The sequence below is a fragment of the Gambusia affinis genome, linkage group LG23 (genome assembly GCF_019740435.1).
Source record: "Gambusia affinis linkage group LG23, SWU_Gaff_1.0, whole genome shotgun sequence".
Classification (NCBI taxonomy): domain Eukaryota; kingdom Metazoa; phylum Chordata; class Actinopteri; order Cyprinodontiformes; family Poeciliidae; genus Gambusia; species Gambusia affinis.
In genome coordinates this window covers 4,584,237-4,604,234 of record NC_057890.1, presented here as the reverse complement: position 1 = coordinate 4,604,234, position 19,998 = coordinate 4,584,237, and the positions used below count along the sequence as shown (strand labels likewise).

The following is a 19,998-nucleotide window of genomic DNA, read 5'->3' as shown; positions in this document are numbered from 1 at the left end:
GCAGGAAGAGATAGGAGAACAAAGAGCAAAAGAGAAAATATAAAATTGCTGATTCATTCACAGATCTGGAATTGTGGGTGGGCTTCTGTCAAAATACTAGAAGTGAGCAGATTATTTTTTTTTTTTTAACACCGCACTCAGAATTTTAAAGTTGTATTATCTATGTGCAAATTGTGGCACCACACATCCACAAACTCCTCCACATTCAATCACGTCCCTTTCTAGTTAATCCTATGCACGCACAACAGGGGGTGCCATGGAGACAACAGAATCCAGGGCTGGGTCAAACGTGTAGCTATTTTCTGCCAGTGTTGGGTAAGTTACTTTAAAAATGTAATCCGTTACAGTTACAAGTTACCTTGTTTAAAATGTAATTGTAGTGTAACTTTTTCGATTACTTTTAAAAAGTAATGCAAGTAATTACTTTTGGCTGGTGAATACTTTGATTACTTTGAGGTTTTAATGAGTATAACCCTGGGTCCAAACCGACGGGCACACTTTGGAAGGCCCCAGTTAAATTTCTTGTCATGCATCAACACCAAACAGTCAAATATTCGTAAAACAATACGCTTCGTCTATCAGTGAGTTGCACTCACTTACCTCTAAATGTTTCCTCAGGTTTGACATAGATTGCTTCGACGTGGACAAGTTCTTGATAGCCAGCAAACACTTCTTGCAGTGCACGGTTAAATTTGAGCCATTTTCACAGATGTAAATGTAAAGCAGTGCATAAATGTTACAGAAGAGGGTTCTATTGTTTTCTGTGATTGCTGGTATTACCACAATTCCGAGATGTTTGTCCTGTTGGGGACACCGTAGTGCAGGGGATTTTTTGCGCGATGAGGAAATGAGGTTTGATTGTTTTGTAAAGGGAAAATTGTTAAATCTGTTTACTGCCTGTAAGGTGGATGAAATAAAGGCGCGAAAGTCTCCCCTCCACGAAGAGACCTGTGTCCGATTCCTCTCTTGCACCGAACACACCCCACTTTCACGAAAAGAAACACAACGCAGAGTCCATAGGGTGTCTTCCACCAGCTGTAGGTCTGAAGAGGGAGAGCCTGGGTTACATAAATGAAAGGCTCCTTAAATTTCCAGTGCTGGAAGGCTGTCATTTTGGATGCGCTGCTTGAGCTGAAATGGAACCGTCCGCTCGCTTGCTGTTCCTCCAGGAGGCTCCACCAGCACAGGATGGAACATCAGAGTGGCATTGCGGCTATGATAGAGACAAGGAGCCGTAGCGGGAAACGGCGATATAGGGCGCAAAGCAATAAAAATATCATTACATATTTCGCAAAGGTTTTTGTTTATATATTTTTTAAAAATGTAACTAAATATGTAATTCTTAATATTTTCGGAAGTAACTAACTGGATTACATATTTTCTCATTGTAACTAACGAATTACAGTTACTCTTTTTTGCAATTAAATTACGTAACGTCCTTACATGTAATCCATTACTACCCAACACTGTTTCCTGCAATAAATCCATCAAAACGTCTCAAATCTACACTTGCTAATATAGGCTATCTATATTTAGAAACAGTTTGGTCTTCATCACTTTTTGCTAAAGTAATTAAGAGCCTCTGTGGAAGGTCTAGATACACTGAACCATGTCAATGCTGCGAACAGATTTCTTCTGTATTTGCTTTTATCTTATGTTAATGTTTCACCAAATATATTTGAAAAGCAGAAAAAGGGGGAGTCTGAGTAAATACAAAATCCCGTTTTATGATTAATTATTAATTGTTTTACAAAACTTTTTCAAGCCGGCAAGAGAATTGTTTTAATTCACACATTTCAGATGGTTTGCATGCATAAAGAGCCTGTTTGGCACAACATTTATCTCAGATTTACATCTGGACTTTGACTAGGCCTCTCCAAAACCTTCATTATTATTATTTTTTTATTATTACCTTTTTATTATTTTAGCAATTTGGTTAGCCAAATTATCACTAACTATAGAAACTACACTCTGGAGCTCATGCAACTTGAATTATATGCCTCTCTCCACTCTCCCTTCAGATTCATATAAAACACAAACTTTAATTTTACCAAAAGAAAAAAAAAGAACTCTGAAACACAAACGGTGAAGTTTTTCTCCTCATGCCTTGTGATTCTCCCTTAAGCTCTTGAATGGGCTTTGATTCACAATCCTCTCAAGGTTGCTTGTTGGTTGCTGTTGCTTCTTTTTTTTTTTGCCTGCCACACTTTGTCCTTCCACTCAACTTTCCATTACAGCCAGGTTATTTATCATTACCGTTTTATGACTTGTACTGACAGTCAGCAGTCTTATATTGTTGCCCTTAACAGTTCCATAACATATCACTATTTTTATTATCAGAACGATATTAGGTCACATTTTTGAATTTCATGACCAGCTGAACAAAATCTGATAGCTGGAATATCCGGGATTAATAGAAATGAATTGAATTACTGATATAAATGATCATTTTTATTTCATTCCGACTTATTATAATGAGCCACAGCTCGGTGTGATTGTGACTGATTTGATTATGTTGTTCAGTCAGCAGCATAATAACGCTGAACTCTCTTCTGTGGATAGCAACCAAACCAGGAAACTCCCAACATCACCGGATCTTGACATTTATCTGCAGTGATGCATCTTCCCGCCAAACGATCGAGGAGACGCTTAACGTGCGCGAGGCTCGTCAGTTCTCTCTTTCAATTCGCAGCCGCATTGCGTTCACGGAACGTAAGAATTCAGATCCACAAAGCGAGAACAACAGAGCGAAGTGCTCGCCGTATGAACAGAACCTGAACCTGGTGAGCTGAACACAGCTGAAGCAATCTCCCTGCTGAATAAATGGAATCATTTTTCGCACAGCCGCCCGTTTTCTATTTGTTCTCCACGGCCCCTCGCAATTCAGGCGGGACATTGATGGCACTTTATGGAGCCATGAAGTGCAGTAGGCCGGTTTCTAGAAAGAGGCCGTAATGGACCGCGTATAAATACTAATCCAGCTTTTGGCATCTCTCCACACTTACAGTCAAGTGATGAAATTAAGTGAAATCGGTGTTCCTGCGAGGGCCTGTGTTTACTGCAAAACGCAGATCCTCTTTATGCTACCATTAAGGGAAGTTAATTGTAGCTATTTAAAAATTTTCTGAAGGCTCCGCATGTTCTGGTGCTTTTTCTGGTTTTCGCTCATTTGACCCTTGTGTCCCATATTTTTGTATTTTTTTATTAGATCTGTCTTTTTCTGTTTTACTTAGTACAGTCTGCCCTTGGTTTAGTTAAAGTCACTTGTGGCTCAAAACTGACTGAATTGGAATTTCTTTTATTTTCATTGTGCACAACAAAGCACCACAAAAACTCAAAACTAGCAACTCTCAAAGACAATTCAAACAACTGAATAAAACAATAAACAAGTATATCTCAATAAATATAACAAATAGAGTAGATTCACAGAACAACTTGGATGATCAAAATATAAAGATTAGGTTTGAGATGAATTAGCTGTGCTCAGGGCAACAGCAGCTCTTGGGTAAAAACTGTTTTTTTTTTTTAGTCTGTTTGTCCTTGACTTTATTGCCCTCAGGGGCAGGAGTTTGAAGAGGTGGTGGCCGGGGTGTGAGGTGTCCTTGATGATACTGTGGGCTCTCCGGAGGCAGTGGGTCCTGTAGATCTCCTCCAGAGATGGAAGAAGGCAACTATTTAACCTCCAGGTGGTGTTTGTGACTCTTTGGAGTTGCTTTCTCTCTGCCGCAATGGAGCTGGAGAACCACAGTGGGATGCCATGGCTCCCCACCGACTCCACAGACCAGTGATAGAAGGACACCAAGAACTCAGTTCTCAGGTTGTTCTTCCTGAGAGTCCTCGGGAAGCACAGTCTCTGTTATGCCTTCTTCAGGACTGAAGTGGAGTTAGAATTCCAGGTAAGGTCTTCACTGGTGCCCAGGAATTTGAAATTTGGCACTATCTCCACCCTCTCCCCATTCACACCAATGGGTTGAATGTCTGGTTTACATCTCCTGGAGTCAACAATCAGTTCGTGGAGGTGTTCAAATGGAGGTTGTTGGTGGTGCACCAGACAAGTCGTTCCACCTCCATTCTGTACCACAGTGGTATCATCAGCAAACTCTTTGATGGCATTGTTTGGGTGAGTGAGGCTAGTCATGGTTATAGTGTGTAGAGTACACACAGCCTTATGGAGAGCCAGTGCTGGCACTTAGTACTGAGGACAGGTGGGATTCTACTCTCATAGTCTGGGAGTGGTCTGTCAGGAAGTCCATGATCCAGCAGCAGATGTTGTGGAGGAGACCCAGGTCCCCCAGTTTGCTCACCAGTCTGCTCAGACTGCTATGGTCTAAAGCAGATCTGATTCAGGAAAATGGTGCCATGAGCACAAAATTAACCCATTGCATCAGAAATATGCAGAGATGACCATGAGAATGCCGCAAGAATGCTTTGTGTTTGTTTAGCATAAATGTTAGGAGGTCGCTATCAAACTAATTTTCTATTAGCAGCTTTACAAATCTTTTACATTACATTACCAAGACACATTAAAACAAAACTTTATCTTGGCTTTTTTCTATTCTTCCTCTTTCTTTACTCCCTCCCTGAAGGTCGAGTCCTTTTGTGAGACGCTGTTTTGCTTACTTAACTTCTGACCGGAGCTTTGGACGTTTGGATACGCTCTGCTCATTGCACGGCAGCTCATTTTACTGGTGAAGCATGCGGTACCTACCGCGGCCACCAGGGGCCCCCCAAGAGCAATTTATTATTTTTATTATCCATTAAAAAATGATTTCTACATACATTATCAAAAATATGTCATTGTAAAAACAAATCACTTCATAGTGAAATTGTGTGTTTTTGATATTATGATGACATAGAAATTACTACTAAAAAAATAAAACTGCAACATAATGTAATAACTGTGCTGCACTTTTCACACAGTTTTTCACTTCACTGTTTCAGATATTTCAGCTATGAAGAGGATATAGAAAAAGAGGAACCTCTTTTCCTGTTCTCATTTTTACAAACTCCCAAGTGGAAAGTTTGGTCTTTTGGCTATCCCTTTAACATTCTATCACATAGCTACTTTTGAAAAAGCTGTTAGATGAGTTTGACACACTTCCAGAAAACTGTAAAACAGCTGAAACACTGACTTCCTTTAAATCTCAACTAAAAACCCACTTGTTTAGAGTTGTATTCAAAACGTAATCAATTGCAAATTTATTGACGGAATCTGACTATGTTGTGTTTTTATTGTTGATTCTATGTTGCATTGTATTTTTGTGTTTGATTTGATGTAAAGCACTTTGAAATGCCTTGCTGCTGAAATGTGCTATACAAATAAAGTTTGATTGATTGATTTTGAAGGCATATGTAGAAATTGCCCAGTAAGATTTCAAATAAACCACACTACATCCTGTTTCTGAAGAGTGAATCATTTCCTGTGTTCGTGAAACTCCTTGCAGTTTACAGACGGTGATTTGGAGAGAACTGAAGATGTTGCTGTGGATCGTTCTTGTTCTGGATTTGGGGGTTTCTGCCGTGACGCTGCCAAAAATCACGGATGAGAACTTCATCGCCGAGTGTGTGGAGGAGCACAACAAAGCCCGCTCAGCTGTCAGTCCACCTGCAAACAACATGCTGTACATGGTGGGTCCTGCACATCACACTGTGTTTCACTGCCAAGAAAGGAGAACAGACTGGTGGCTGTACAGGATGTCGTTGATTAAACTGAAATTTGGTTGTAATCAAATGGAAAAAAGTGAGAAAACATTGTAGTTTGTGAAGATCCACCAAGTGGCTGAAAAGTATTCTTATAAACACAGAGGCGACTGTAAGTGAATTCACATTGCCTAAATTAATGAAATCACCAGTTTGGTTTCTAAGCATCACCTAGAATTAGTTCTGTTCACCATCATTTTTGTAACTTCCTGTGTGACACTTAGCAGTAACTGAAGTAAAAATAATGTGTTGTTTCATTTTGTTTGATGTCATAAAGTCGTGGGATGAGGCGTTGGCCATTACTGCCAGAGCCTGGGCAAAACAATGTAATTTTATCCACAACATCCACCTCAGGGAGGTTGGCCGCATGCACCCCACGTTTACCTCCGTGGGAGAGAACATCTGGACGGGCTATCCACCGAATACGTTCAGTGTAAAAACTGCCATTCAAATGTGGGTGGATGAAGTCAAGGATTACAGCTACAAGGAAAACAGATGTACAGCTGTTTGTGGCCACTACACACAGGTATGTGCACAGAGATTGCTCTTCTACAGACGAAACTGTGCTCTGTATGAAAATCACATAGGCTACTCTTAGTTACTTAGTATCTGACATCAACACTGAACGTTTCCTGGTTAAGAACAGTTGGGATTATAGAAATAATTTCTATTTGCTAAACAGGAGAACAGTGAGAATTGTACATAAATAAAGTTTACATATATATTAGCATTAATATGCCTTGAAACAGTTTATGATGTCATGACTTGCAAGTCTCCTGACCTTTGCTAAATCTGAAGGAAGATATAAATATATAAACAGACAAACAGATGTACAGTAAACATTTGACTTTAACAAAAGAAAAAAAGTATAACACACTCTTCTGGAATTTAGTTTAGCTTGGATTTTGGCATTCCAAACTAACCTAAGACAGGAAGTTTTGTCAGTCTTAATGTCAGACAGAAAACAATAAGGTTGTGTGTTTGATACTATATATGTAAATATGTGGTATCCTTCTTCTTTTCTCAGGTTGTGTGGGCTCAAAGCTACAAGGTTGGCTGCGCTGTTGTGCACTGTCCACACGGTATCAAAAACTTTAAAAGCCCTCCGGGTGCAATTTTTGTATGCAACTATGCCCCAGGGTAACTTGATCTCTTTCCCTATAAACTTTACATTTGATACAACATGTGGTATGAACCAGAAGTGGTTTGCTGAAGCAGGAAATGGTTTACCATCAGATGAATCAGCAGCCACCACATTTACTCTATCAGTACAAACAACTAAGCACTATCTTAAAACCTGTAAATACATTAAAACAGATGGTAAATAGAGGGAAGGTTTGACTCAAAAGGTTTTTGAACCAACTGATGCTTCCGTTTCCAGTGGAAATTTCATCGGAGAACAGCCTTATGCAACTACTGGGAAGCCATGCTCTGGATGCAAAGGCGAATGTAAAAACAAACTGTGTCGTAAGTATGACGTTTCTATGTTTAAAAGTTATGGTTATAGCAAATAACCATAAAAGTTATAGCAATGCAAATATTGGACTAAATTTACCAGAACCACCTTTCTGAACCAGGAAAACTTTGCTAAAGCATTTTGTGTTTCGCTGCAGGTAGTCCAGAACGAGATTCCAGAAAAAGTATGTGACTGGGCAGAAATCCAGAACCCTATCGAAGATAAAGTGATCAGTTGTACTCTGCTGTAAATCTAAAAACAGATGCTTTGGTCTCCTAGGCTACAACTGGGCTCCGGACTGGGACACTCCTTCACTTGAGAGCAGCGCTGCACCTTGCAACTCTTTTTTGGATATCCTGATTGTGCGGCCCATCGCCCTCATCTTGACATGCATTGCTGCATATGCAGTCCATTACTTTTACCCCAATCTCTTCTGCTATGAGTAGAGTTATTGGTCTGAAGGGGAAAAAAAACTAAACCAAACAAAACAATGTAATTCTAAATACTAAAGGACATTCCAGTGGGTAAGAGTTTGCCATAGACCAGTGATCAAGGGTAAAAGTCCTGCAACTTTTTTTCTTAAGTTTTGTTTTTTGTTCTCAGTCTTTGAGAGTGGTTAGACAGTAGATTAGGTAATGAAAATGGGGGAAGACATGTGCCAAAGGTCATCAGGCTGGGACTCAAACCTGTGACGTTTACTTCAAGGACTTAGTTCTCTATATGTGGGTTGTGCTATGCCAACAGCAAAAGCACAACCTGCAACTTTTAGATGTCCCTTGTCTTACACACTTGAATTAAATGGTGAAACTGCTTCACTATCATACAGTCCAGCACTACATTAGCTAATGAGCTGATGTTGGAGCCAGATGTGCTGAAGTAGAGAGACATCCAAAGTTGCAGGACACGAACTCTTGTCGACTATCCTAGACCTTGGTAACTGTCAGCTTCTGGTGAAAATAGTGTAATGTGTAGTGTAACACGGATGACAAAAGAACAATGTAACCGTATTCATATAATAAAAAAACCTTTAATTTTACATTCTTGAGTGACTCGGCATCCTCAGTGACACAGTCTAAGCAGAAACAAGAAATTACATTTGTCCAAAACTGTCGAAACAGACAGGAAAAGAAGACACCTTACAGAGATAAGAGAAACTAACAAAAGGTCATGCAAGTTACCAGGTTATCTGGTTTCTTCTGAAACCAGATAACCTGGTTTTGGAAGAGGTTAATGGTGTATTTAAAGATGCAACAACTCTTATTTCTGAGGCTTTTTGCCAGAATATTATCTGGTTTACATATATGTATATATATGTATAAATAAAAGTAGAGATTGAAAGAACAAGTGCCATTTTTTTGAGAACGAATGTCATTCAGTCAGTTGGGAGGTGTTTTATTCTCAGGAGGATGAGAAAAGCAAAAGGATCTTAGTAGGAAAAGAGAAAAATTAAAAGTGCTGAAGGGTTTCCCCCAGTGTATCATAAACTGGTGGCCCACCATGCTTTACTGCTTTACTAGCCCCCAAGCCAGGCTATGCGTAGCTTGTTTTTGTTTTTAGAAAAAAAAAGAAAAAAAGCTTTTTTCTTTTTAAAGCCAGATTGCAAGCGTCTCTGTTGCTCTGAGCATTTCACTGGTGGAGCAAATTTATTCCTAAAAGATAGGCTAATATAATTAATGCATTTGAAGCCAGGAAAGCGGAATTGGCGCCTCCATGCAATCTCTGAAGTTTACCTAAGCGCATCCAGTTTCACTCAAACTGGACAAATGTTAAATTTTTACATCTGTAGTCTGTGTTAAAATGTTAGCATTTATGGGGCCTTGAAGCGCTGGGGGGGCCTTATTAAACAAAAGGGCAAATAATAAATATTTATTTTAATCGTTTTTTTATTTTTTTATTTGTTGTTTTTAAGACTAACTATGGGCTTAAATAGCATTTCACTGGCGATGTCTTCCCATAACATAATTACCCAGTAATTATGGGTATTATGTGGTTTATTTTAATACAAAAACACATTGGACCTCCAGTGGGCCCCCTCAGCGCCCCGACCACCAGGCTTCGCCAGGTTTCTGGGGGAAAACTGCCAGTTCATTCATAGGTCTGGAATTCTGGGTTGACTTCTGTCAAAATTACTAGTAACAAGCAGATATTTTTATACCACACTTAGAATTTTAAAAGTTGTATTATCTATGTGCAAATTGTGGCACCACACATACACAAAATCCTCCACATTCAAGTAATTTGGGTAAATGTGCATACATAGATTTCTTCAAGAGACCATGACATCAACCACAAATTCATTGAAGCAACAGAAAAATTGTGTGCATTAGGCCTCACACCAAATGAGCATCATCTTTGATCGATGATTAAGAAAAAACATTAAAGAACATCACACAGAAAAAAATGCTACAGCGGCAAATAACAGACTGAATGCCTAAAATATCAATTTGACAAACTTTTAACAAAAGAACCTCCTAATCATACCATTCAAGGATTTCCCTGAATGGGAAATCAAATGAACAACTTTAAAGTTAAAAATGAACAGAGGAAGCCATTATTGTAGCCTGTGCAAATCTGACAAAAAATTAATTCCCTTTTTTTGTTACACAACTTAATATTTACAAATTTTTATATAACGTTGACATCAATGTAAAAAACAAGGAAGGTATCGTCCTATGTCGTCTTTAGATTACAATATGTTTAATTTCCTGTTTGAGTATGGATGCTTTTGTTTTGAAATGACAACTTCCTGTTTAACGGTTAGCGTAAATTCAGCTTGACGGCAAACGAAATACAGAAGTTGTAACGGAGCTTATAAAAAGATATTTTATTAGCTGCCCCCTTTATAGCGGGTCAAGGTATGTCTTTGACGTAAATCAGTGTATGTTTGAAATATTGTGTGACAAACTGTGCTTTTGTTGTAATATTTCCAAACTAGGAGTTATTTTAGATTAAACGATATATTAGCCGGTACAGTTATTTTTTAGCTAAGCGAGTTTATTGCCATTAAACCTAATAATTCATCAGGTTTAACTTTCATGGGTCCAAACGGAAATGAGGCGGTGGGGGAGTTGAAAATAGGATGAAAATAAAATAAGATAAACTTCCAGTTGAGCCATGAGCAGAACATGGTGGGCGCGACGGAAGAAACCAGCAACGGACAAAAGCAACCGCTCAAATACTGAGGCGGGTGACGCAGATAACTGACGGGGGCGCGTGCAGGATAGCCATTATCGGAGGGTACGCTCAAAACTATCACTGCACCTGATCCCACGATAACAGCCACATTCCCAACACGCATAAACCGCACAAACCTAACCTTTACATGAACGCGATGCGCATGACACAAAAAGCACCGATCTGATCCACACAAGGCGACACGCACACAAACTCATATGCCCGCATAACTTTTTGTCTTTTTATTAACAAATTATATAAAGACAGGAAAGCAACGCCTACCTGTGTGATGAGGAGGATCCTGATTCCCGGGCTCATGTGGTTTATTTGAGACTTCCCGAGGAGGATGTGACAAACGTTTCGACTAGATTTAACTGTTTAACTCTCCAAGGGTAGCGCGACCCTGAGGAAGAGCGAAGCGGCAGACGATGTCACGGTCTGTCAATGGAGAATCGATGGTGTCCCGTCAGCGGCTCAGTTCCAGAAACTACCAAAAATAAAATGAAATAATTTAAAATGAATTTTTAAAAAAAAGCTCATCAAAGCGTACACATACAGGATTTAAAAAAAAAACTCAGGTGGGGTCAGTTCGACCCCTCTTAGAAATACGTTAAGGTTAAAAGTCCTGTTATTCAATTTTAGCTAGCTTCACGGCATTGTCACGTATAGCTCACAGAAAGAGCACCAAGCCGCCAAATAAACAAAATAGAACAATAACATTCAGGTTTACGACGCTCACACATGTGGTGAAAATAAAAAGTACAATACCTACCATTTTTTGGGGGGCGGGGGGTTGTTTGTTTTGTTTAGTTTTACTCTGAGGAAAATTTCAAAGTACGCACAGTGCGTGTTGCCGTAAAGCTGCACGCGCCCCTCATTACTGACAGAAACCAGGTAAGCTTAATCAGACGAATCCGAATCAGCTGGGAGATAATGCAGGGCAGAAAAAGTGGGGGAAATGATTAATAAACACAGAAAACAAAAGTGTCAACAAATCAAAAAGTAAAAGGCCCATCACTAACATACGGGAATATATCAAACCATACAAAGAGAACGTATACGGGAAGACCCAAACGACAGCAATGAACAACAAACACCCATGGGTCATGTCATTATTGCATAAGCATACGTAAATTTCATAATTTTATTAAAGTAATTAAATATATTTCCCTTGTTAAATTAAATTTAGATAGCGAAAAAATTATCTTAACCGAACTTCAATGACAAGTGCTTAACCTGTTGCACTTCACAATGCACAAAACCATTCAGGTAATAAAATAGTAAGGCATCGGATTTTATTCATAACGTCCTTTGTTTGTTGAGACCTCGAAGGGCTACAAAGATTGAGAAATAAAACAAGCAGTTGGAGTGGACAAAAATATATAAGGTCTGATTCCTGAGGACCACCACGTGTGACTGTCGATTTGATGTGGAGTGACCCATGAAGATGAATTCTGTCTGGTTGGGAAGTAAGACTGGAACCAACAGAGGGCAGTGTCAGTGCATCCAGTGCTGAAGTGAAGTCTGTTGAGTAAGATGCCATGACTGTGTCAAACGCAGTCGACCATGGCATGACATATGCAATAAACTACATGGAATTTTTCATGCAGGTTATTGAGTTTTTAGATGATCTTGTTGGTGGATTTGAACTGCTTTCTCTAGAACTTTAGACACAAAGGGCGAATTGGAGATGGGCCAGCCCTGTAGTTGAAAAGCACTTCTAGGCCAAGAGTGGGTTTTTGAGGAGTGCTCTGATAATGGCTCTATTTAAGAGCAGTGGTAATGGTTTTTACCAGATAGGTTGGGAATGGGTTTATGCAAGGCATTCAAATGTTCAAATAATGGCAGCAAAGATTTGACTATAGATTGTAATGATAGAGACTGACTGCCCCCACTTTTCACACTGTGTTTCACTTCACTGTTTCAGATATTTCAACTATTAAGAGGATATAGGAAAAAGAGGAACCTCTATTCCTTTTCTCATTTTTGCAAATTCCCAAGTGGAAAATGTGGTCTTTTGGCTATCCCTTTAACATTTTATCACATAGCTACTTTTTAAAAAGCTGTTAGATGAGTTTGATGTTCAAGAAACATGTAGAAATTGCCCAGTAAGATTTAAAAAAAAAAAACACTACTCTACATTCTGTTTCTGAAGAGCGAATCATTTCCTGTGTTCGTGAAACTCCTTGCAGTTTACAGACGGCGTTTGCAGAGAACTGAAGATGTTGCTGTGGATCGTTCTTGTTCTGGATTTGGGGGTTTCTGCCGTGACGCTGCCAAAAATCACGGATGAGAACTTCATCGCCGAGTGTGTGGAGGAGCACAACAAAGCCCGCTCAGCTGTCAGTCCACCTGCAAACAACATGCTGTACATGGTGGGTCCTGCACATCACACTGTGTTTCACTGCCAAGAAAGGAGAACAGACTGGTGGCTGTACAGGATGTCGTTGATTAAACTGAAATTTGGTTGTAATCAAATGGAAAAAAGTGAGAAAACATTGTAGTTTGTGAAGATCCACCAAGTGGCTGAAAAGTATTCTTAGCAACACAGAGGCGACTGTAAGTTAATTCACATTGCCTAAATTAATGAAATCACCAGTTTGGTTTCTAAGCATCACCTAGAATTAGTTCTGTTCACCATCATTTTTGTAACTTCCTGTGTGACACTTAAAAGTAACTGAAGTTAAAAAAAAATGTGTTGTGTTATTTTCTTTGATGTCATGAAGTCATGGGATGAGGCGTTGGCCATTACTGCCAGAGCGTGGGCAAAACAATGTAATGATCGACACAACGTCCACCTCAAGGAGGCCGGCAACATGCACCCCATGTTTACCTCCGTGGGAGAGAACATCTGGACGGGCCCACTGGATAAGTACAGCGTAAAGAATGCCATTCAAAAGTGGGTGGATGAAGTCAAGCATTACAGCTACAAGGAAGACAGATGTACAGCTGTTTGTGACCACTACAGACAGGTATGTGCACAGAGATTGCTCTTCTACAGACGAAACTGTGCTCTGTATGAAAATCACATACTCTTAGTTACTTAGTATCTGACATCAACACTGAACGTTTCCTGTTTAAGATCAGTTGGGATTATAGAAATAATTTCTATTCGCTAAACAGGAGAACAGTGGGAATTGTACATAAATAAAGTTAACATATATTAGCATTAATATGCCTTGAAACAATTTATAATGTCATGGCTTGTAAGTCTCCTGACCTTTGCTAAATCTGAAGGGCAGAGGTTGAAACTTGCAATCTGCACCACGTCAAGTCAACCTGAGGGTTCAAAGGCATTTGAATGTTGCTGGCAGATGAAGATGCCACTCTATATGTGAGGTGTATGTGTACACATATACATACATCAAGTGTGTGCAAACCACACACTTGAGACAGGTGTGTGTAAGCCGGTCACATAACCTGAGTCATGCCAGTTCCATTAGGAGGAATGGGCCAAAATCCCTACAAACTATTGGGAGACGGACGGATGGTAAACATTTAACTTTGAAAAAAGGCAAAAAATGGAAAAACAGACCCTTCTGGAGCTTAGGATAGCTTGGATTATTGAATTCCAAACTAATCTAAGACAGGAAAAGTTTTGTCGGTTTTAATGTCAGACAGAAAACAATAAAGTTGTGTGTTTGATACTATATATGTAAATATGTGGTATCCTTTTTCTTTTTTCAGGTTGTGTGGGCACAAAGCTACAAGGTTGGCTGCGCTGTTGTGCACTGTCCACGCGGTATCAAAAACTTTGATCGTAAGGGTGCCATTTTTGTATGCAACTACTCCCCAGGGTAACTTGATCCCTATTAACTTTACATTGATACAACATGTGTTATAAACCAGAAGTTTTTTGATGAATCTGCAGCAACCACATTTACTCTATCAGTACAAACAACCAAACAATGTCTTAAAACCTGTAAATACATTAACAGATGGTAAATAGAGGGAAGGTTTGACTCAAAAGGTTTTTTAACCAGATGCTTCCGTTTGCAGTGGAGATATTGATGGAATTCAGCCTTATGCAACTACTGGGAAGCCATGCTCTGGATGCAAAGGCGAATGTAAAAACAAACTGTGTCGTAAGTATGACGTTTCTATGTTTAAAAGTTATGGATATAGCAATGCAAATATTGGACTAAATATACCAGAACCACCTTTCTGAACCAGGAAAACATTTTTAAAGCATTTTGTGTTTCGCTGCAGGTAGTCCAGAACGGGAGTCCAGAAAAAGTATGTGACTGGGCAGAAATCCAGAACCCTATCGAAGTTAAAGTGACCAGTTGTACTCTGCTGTAAATCTAAAAACGGATGCTTTGGTCTCCTAGGTTACAACTGGGCTCCGCGCTGGGACACTGCTTCACTTAAAAGCAGCGCTGCACCTTACAACTCTTTTTTGGATATCCTGATCATGCGGCCCATCGCCCTCATCTTGATATGCATTCCTGTATACGCAGTCCATTACTGTTACCCCAATCTCTTGTGTTATGAGTAGAGTTATTGGTCTGAAGGGAGACCCGGATGGATGGCGTCCCACAATGACCTCCAACTCTATTATCTCAACCACAAAATGTCACCATAACCTTATATCTGATTTTTCTGTTGATGCTTGTATGGACAAAATTTACCGTACAAAAGCACTTCCAAGCGTTTATTGAACTAAACCTGAATCACCTTTAACTACCAGTGCTGCTACAATCAGTTTGGTTCTTAACATTAAAAGCTGCTGGTGGTACAATGGAGTGAGAAATTTTCTTGGAATACTGATGTATGTATGGCAACAATCACAATCTCAAAGGATTTCAAATACCAAACACCTTATTCAATCCACGTCACAAAAAATAAACTAAACAATGTCATTCTGAATACTAAAGGACATCCCACTGGGTAAGAGTTTGCCATAGACCAGTGATCAAGGGTAAAAGTCCTGCAACTTTTTTTCTTAAGTTTTGTTTTTTTGTTCTCAGTCTTTGAGAGGGGTTAGACAGTAGAGTAGGTAATTAAAATGGGGGAAGACATGTGCCAAAGGTCATCAGGCTGGGACTCAAACCTGTGACGTTTACTTCAAGGACTTAGTTCTCTATATGTGGGTTGTGCTTTGCCAACAGCAAAAGCACAACCTGCAACTTTTAGATGTCCATTGTCCTACACACTTGAATTAAATGGTGAAACTGCTTCACTATCATACAGTCCAGCACTACATTAGCTAATGAGCTGATGATGGAGCCAGATGTGCTGAAGTAGAGAGACATCCAAAGTTGCAGGACACGAACTCTTGACGACTATCCTAGACCTTGGTAACTGTCAGCTTCTGGTGAAAGTAGTGTAACATGGATGACAAAAGAACAATGTAACCGTATTCATATAATAAAAAAAAACTTTAATTTTACATTTATAAGTGACTCGGCATCCTCAGGGACACAGTCTAAGCAGAAACAAGAAATTCCATCTGTCCAAAACTGTCGAAACAGACAGGAAAAGAAGACAAGAAAGGAAGAAACGTTTATGTACATTATCTCCAACACTTTGCATCCTGAAATCTGGGAAGAATTTAAACCCTTCCAGTCCTCTTTCAGTAAGCCGCAACTGTCCAACAATTACCAGTCATATAGTAAATGTTTATATGATGGACTTGGTGAGGTGTTAGCCTTTGTCTTTAGTTTTTTTCTTCTTTTTGTCTGTGGTGCTGCTGGTAGGCGGAGGAGGGATCACAGGTGGAGCTCCCAGTTTTTTCGTTTTGGCCTTCTTCACTTTCTCCTTGATGGCTGCGATGTCCAGTTTTCCTTCTGTAGGAGCTGTGACACAAACATTCAGGTGGTTAATCAGGACTTTACAGTCACCTTACAGAGATGCGTCCTCTGATCTCAGCTACCTTTAGCCGTCTTCTTCATTAACGGTTTCTCTTTGGGAGGAATGAAAGCTTTGTTCCGCTCTTCTTGCTTCTTGGTCAGTGCTTCTGCTTGTTTGACCTGAGAAAAGAACAAACACTATTGTTACATTTCTTCAGGGTGAGGCAACTTTACTTCATATGTTTCAGTTCTTTTTCTTAGCAAAGATTTAAGGAAGTCTCTTTCACATGAAAGAAGTGGCTACATTTAAGCAATGGAAAAACAAACAAATGCTTACCTTAATTTCCCCCATCTTCTTCCTCCTTTTCACACTTTCACGCAAAAAGAATTCACCCGAGGCAAGTTCCTGATCAACCTGTGATGGAATCCAAATAGTTAAAGTTACATATTTATCTCAATGTGAGATAAATTAAGAAGACACACATTAGGTGGGTTAGATAACCTAATGTTATCCAACCCACAAGTTCCTTTTTTCACATGCTAACGCCACCTGACCTTGCTCTCTGGCTGTGGAGGAGGGAACGGGGTGTACTCCTTCTTCACGCTCTTCTTCTTGGGTTCCTTGCGCTTGGAGAGGTTCTTGTGGCGGAACTTGGGCAGGAAGCGTTCCCAGTTCTGCGTCCGCAGGTCTGGGTCTTTAGAAAGCTCCTGTTTGATCATCAACGTCTGACGGTTCAGGCATAAGAAAGAGAAAATTAGAGCATTGACTGATGGAACAACAGAACAGTAAAAGCTACGGTATGGATAATTAATGGTGTGCACATTTAATGACCAACAGTAATGGCATTTTCTGCAATTTCCAAAATAGTTTTTATTATGCCCTCAGCTCCAGGTTGAGCCAGCCATGGCATTCAAACCCAGAGGGATTTGTTTCCGTCAGGAAATCAAGAACAAGGATGGAGAAACTCCTCATTGGACATGAATGTCTTGGACCTTTTGGCCTTAAATAGGAATCTGTGTTTGAGAGCAGCTAACATACCTTGATGTTGTAGATGGGGTGGATGTTCTTCATGGTGTCCATTACCACTTTGCGTACCTGTGTAATAAAATAATTATTACTCATTCTGCGGTACTTTCATCACACTTGGAACCATAAAATATTAACATTGCAGTGAATCAATTTTTGTTTGGTTGAGTGTGCCTTTTAGCAATAAATCTAATACTGCTGGAAATCCTGTTTGTTTTCCTATATAGGAGCAGTATTATGTAAAATAGACTTTTTTCAGCTTGTGATGACTTTCTGAAGGTAGAGTTTCAGAAAGAGCAGGAGTTTTAAAGAGGCAGTGGCCCAATTTCTTTTAAGTCATATGTGACATTTGTAACATGTGGAGGTCAGAGTTACTTGACTGTTCTTTATACTAAGTGATACTGTCTAAATACATAATACTGCCTCTCTGAGCCTCCGTTAACAGCAGAAATGTTTCAGAATCAAAGGTTTGATGTATAAAACTCTTATTTTTGTTGTATTTTAATATTTTTGAGTTAAAATAAAACATGTCACCCTCAGCTAAGCCTTCTTACAGCAGGTCGCTGTGGCACACTTACCTCTTTTAGGCCGTTATAGGGCCCTAGTGCTGACACAGTGTTACCCTGCACCATCACATAGCAGTTGGTCAACAACTCTAACGCCTAGAAAGCAAAAAACAAAAAGCATCATGAAAATGATTTAACAATTTAAAAAATAGGTTAATTAATAACTTTTTGATAGTAATACAACTATAGCTAGTAAGCTGAATTGCAGAGGGGAAGAGAATTTATGTTGCTAAAACACTCTGCTGCCACCTAGTGGCACTTTACTAATACTTCACTTCCACTGATGAATATATGCGTGTTAAGAAAGATGTAGAATATGTATATGGAGACAATATTTACATAAGTTGAACTTCTGATGCTAAATTAGCTCTGATGCAACAAGCTAAATTACTTTAAGGTTTTACCTTTAAGGTGGAGCCCTTGGGGCCAATCAGCCGCTGCCTCCGCTTTACAAACCGCTCTCTGTTCCTCACCATAGTGCCGATTTTTATGATGTCACAGGCCACATCATCTTGTAATATGCGGACAGCCTGGAAACAAGCAGGATGACAGAGGGAGGTTATAATCAGAGTTTTCTGAGGGTGGTACAGGTTAGCGACTGTGTGAACCAGGTAGGTCGTGATGAACAGAGCAGAGGCCTTTACCTGCTCAAATGGAACGCTCCTCGCCAGCAGCTTAATGAGGTCTCTGGCTTTCACAATGGCGTATGGATCGAATGTCTTCTTGGTGGTGCTGACGGAGACACTTCCCTCGATCAGGTCCAGAGAGCCTTTGACGTGCTGAAAGAAACAAGATTTAGCAACACTAGAACCGCTGCTGGGAGTGGGCTGAAAAGCTGCACCCTGAAGCACAACTAATGAAACCTATAGGTCCTGAGCTTATTTTTATAATTAAAAATAAGATTGTCCCAATTCCAGCACAAGATTTTGTTTCAATCTGGAGTCAATTTTTTTTTTTAAATTGACTATTAGGCATGTGGTCACCATGTTATTTTTGGCAATACAGTGCAAAAATAAAAACTTCACACGATTATTTGGTGCAAGATCTTTCCATCTTGGAAGTTCCATTTTTCTTTGAATATCCAATAAAAGCTCTGAACAATGTAAACAGTGTGGAATCAGTAGCATGACTATGTGTACATACCAAGTCTCCCAGAGCCTTCTCCACCAGCGGCCAGCACTCTTTCAGGTAAGCTTCCCTGTATTTGGGGAACAGCGTGGCGAAGCTGCTCTCCTCCAGCAGCCCGCGGGGGTTGTCCTCTCTGGTGAACGCCGGCTCCTTCCACCCATCAGGAACAGTCAGGAGTTCAGATTCATCCACTGCGAGGCACACAAGAAATCTCAGTCAGTGAAAGTATACCACTGCTAAAGAATTGTACGATTTTTAAAGCTTGTTGATACAAATGGCACATCAGCCTATCACAACTCAATGCATTTACGCATTTAAACACCTTGTCAAAGGTTCTCCTACTACAGTTACGAGTGTAGATGGAGTCCGTTATATTTAAATCCCGTCAGAGGATCTGTAACAGACTTCTATATTTTTAAATTAGTTTTATTGTCGCTTTGTTAACTCTATGATACAATATGTAAACAGTTAACAGCGCAAAGGGCAGTCATTTTGTAAACCGACTGGAGTGGATTACAACGTGCATCACGAAAGGTAATGAATACGTCAACAAATTTGGAATAAAAATGTCTTCCATTTAGCGTGACGGCAGAAAACAGCGGAAGTGAACTTTCCTTCTGTAAACTAACTGTTCTTTTTGTATTCTTAAGATAAACAATGCTTTCCTTAATTTGTGAATATCTGTTATGTTTCCTTCATTTCCTAATATACCTTTAAGATTCCATTCATGCCCAAACGTAACTGTTTACAGGAAGGACGGTTTATATTCATATTTCTAAATAAAAACCGAGATTTGGTTAACCTGACTGCCTTTTTTAAAATTAAAAACAAAACAAACTGCGTTATGTAAAATTAAAAAGACTTAGTTGTATTTATATATGTATGAAAAAATACAGTTTTTTTTAAACTACGTTTTTATTTTTGTTTAATAATTGAAGAGTAGTTGTCAATTAGCATCTTTTTTTTTCCCCCCATCAGCATTCCCGCATCGCTCACTATAATAGCAAATTGTTTTTTTAAAACAACTATGCGAACTTACAGTACTAACATGAAAACATAAAACAAAAATTAGAGTAAAGAGAATAGTCTTCACAAGGAGGTTATGGTTTTTACATCAGTTTCAGAGTAAAGATCACTGAGCATAAATTCAGACAT

The 19,998-nt window shown here is 39.4% G+C and overlaps 3 protein-coding genes across 4 annotated transcripts; 2 read left to right on the top strand and 1 right to left on the bottom strand.

The window, feature by feature from the left end:
- Nucleotides 1-223: 223 nt before the first annotated feature.
- LOC122826674 (GLIPR1-like protein 1) lies at nucleotides 224-8,192 on the top strand. 2 transcript variants are annotated; one of them, XM_044108814.1, is made up of 7 exons: nucleotides 224-315; nucleotides 5,445-5,628; nucleotides 5,978-6,226; nucleotides 6,728-6,840; nucleotides 7,082-7,167; nucleotides 7,314-7,340; nucleotides 7,436-8,192. In XM_044108814.1, exons 2-7 carry the CDS (start codon nucleotides 5,476-5,478, stop codon nucleotides 7,600-7,602), a joined length of 795 nt encoding a protein of 264 aa, XP_043964749.1. In that variant the 5' UTR covers nucleotides 224-315; nucleotides 5,445-5,475; the 3' UTR covers nucleotides 7,603-8,192. The 2 variants fall into 2 exon arrangements, with proteins under 2 accessions (XP_043964749.1, XP_043964751.1); XM_044108816.1 differs by lacking the exon at nucleotides 224-315 and having other exon boundaries at nucleotides 5,447-5,628; nucleotides 6,055-6,226.
- A 1,715-nt stretch (nucleotides 8,193-9,907) lies between these two features.
- LOC122826675 (GLIPR1-like protein 1) lies at nucleotides 9,908-15,071 on the top strand. The gene is made up of 7 exons (XM_044108817.1): nucleotides 9,908-10,011; nucleotides 12,523-12,705; nucleotides 13,057-13,302; nucleotides 14,018-14,127; nucleotides 14,330-14,415; nucleotides 14,540-14,566; nucleotides 14,662-15,071. The coding sequence occupies exons 2-7, from the start codon at nucleotides 12,553-12,555 to the stop codon at nucleotides 14,826-14,828; spliced, it is 789 nt and encodes a 262-aa protein (XP_043964752.1). The 5' UTR covers nucleotides 9,908-10,011; nucleotides 12,523-12,552; the 3' UTR covers nucleotides 14,829-15,071.
- A 621-nt stretch (nucleotides 15,072-15,692) lies between these two features.
- Nucleotides 15,693-19,003, bottom strand: krr1 (KRR1 small subunit processome component homolog; the record flags this gene model as incomplete). Its single annotated transcript, XM_044109143.1, is given in 10 exon segments — nucleotides 15,693-16,128; nucleotides 16,206-16,302; nucleotides 16,460-16,537; nucleotides 16,678-16,848; nucleotides 17,162-17,218; nucleotides 17,728-17,811; nucleotides 18,120-18,245; nucleotides 18,360-18,494; nucleotides 18,859-18,924; nucleotides 18,926-19,003. Coding segments are annotated over 10 exon segments (1,044 nt in total), but the record flags the coding sequence as incomplete, so codon positions are not given.
- Nucleotides 19,004-19,998: the final 995 nt, after the last annotated feature.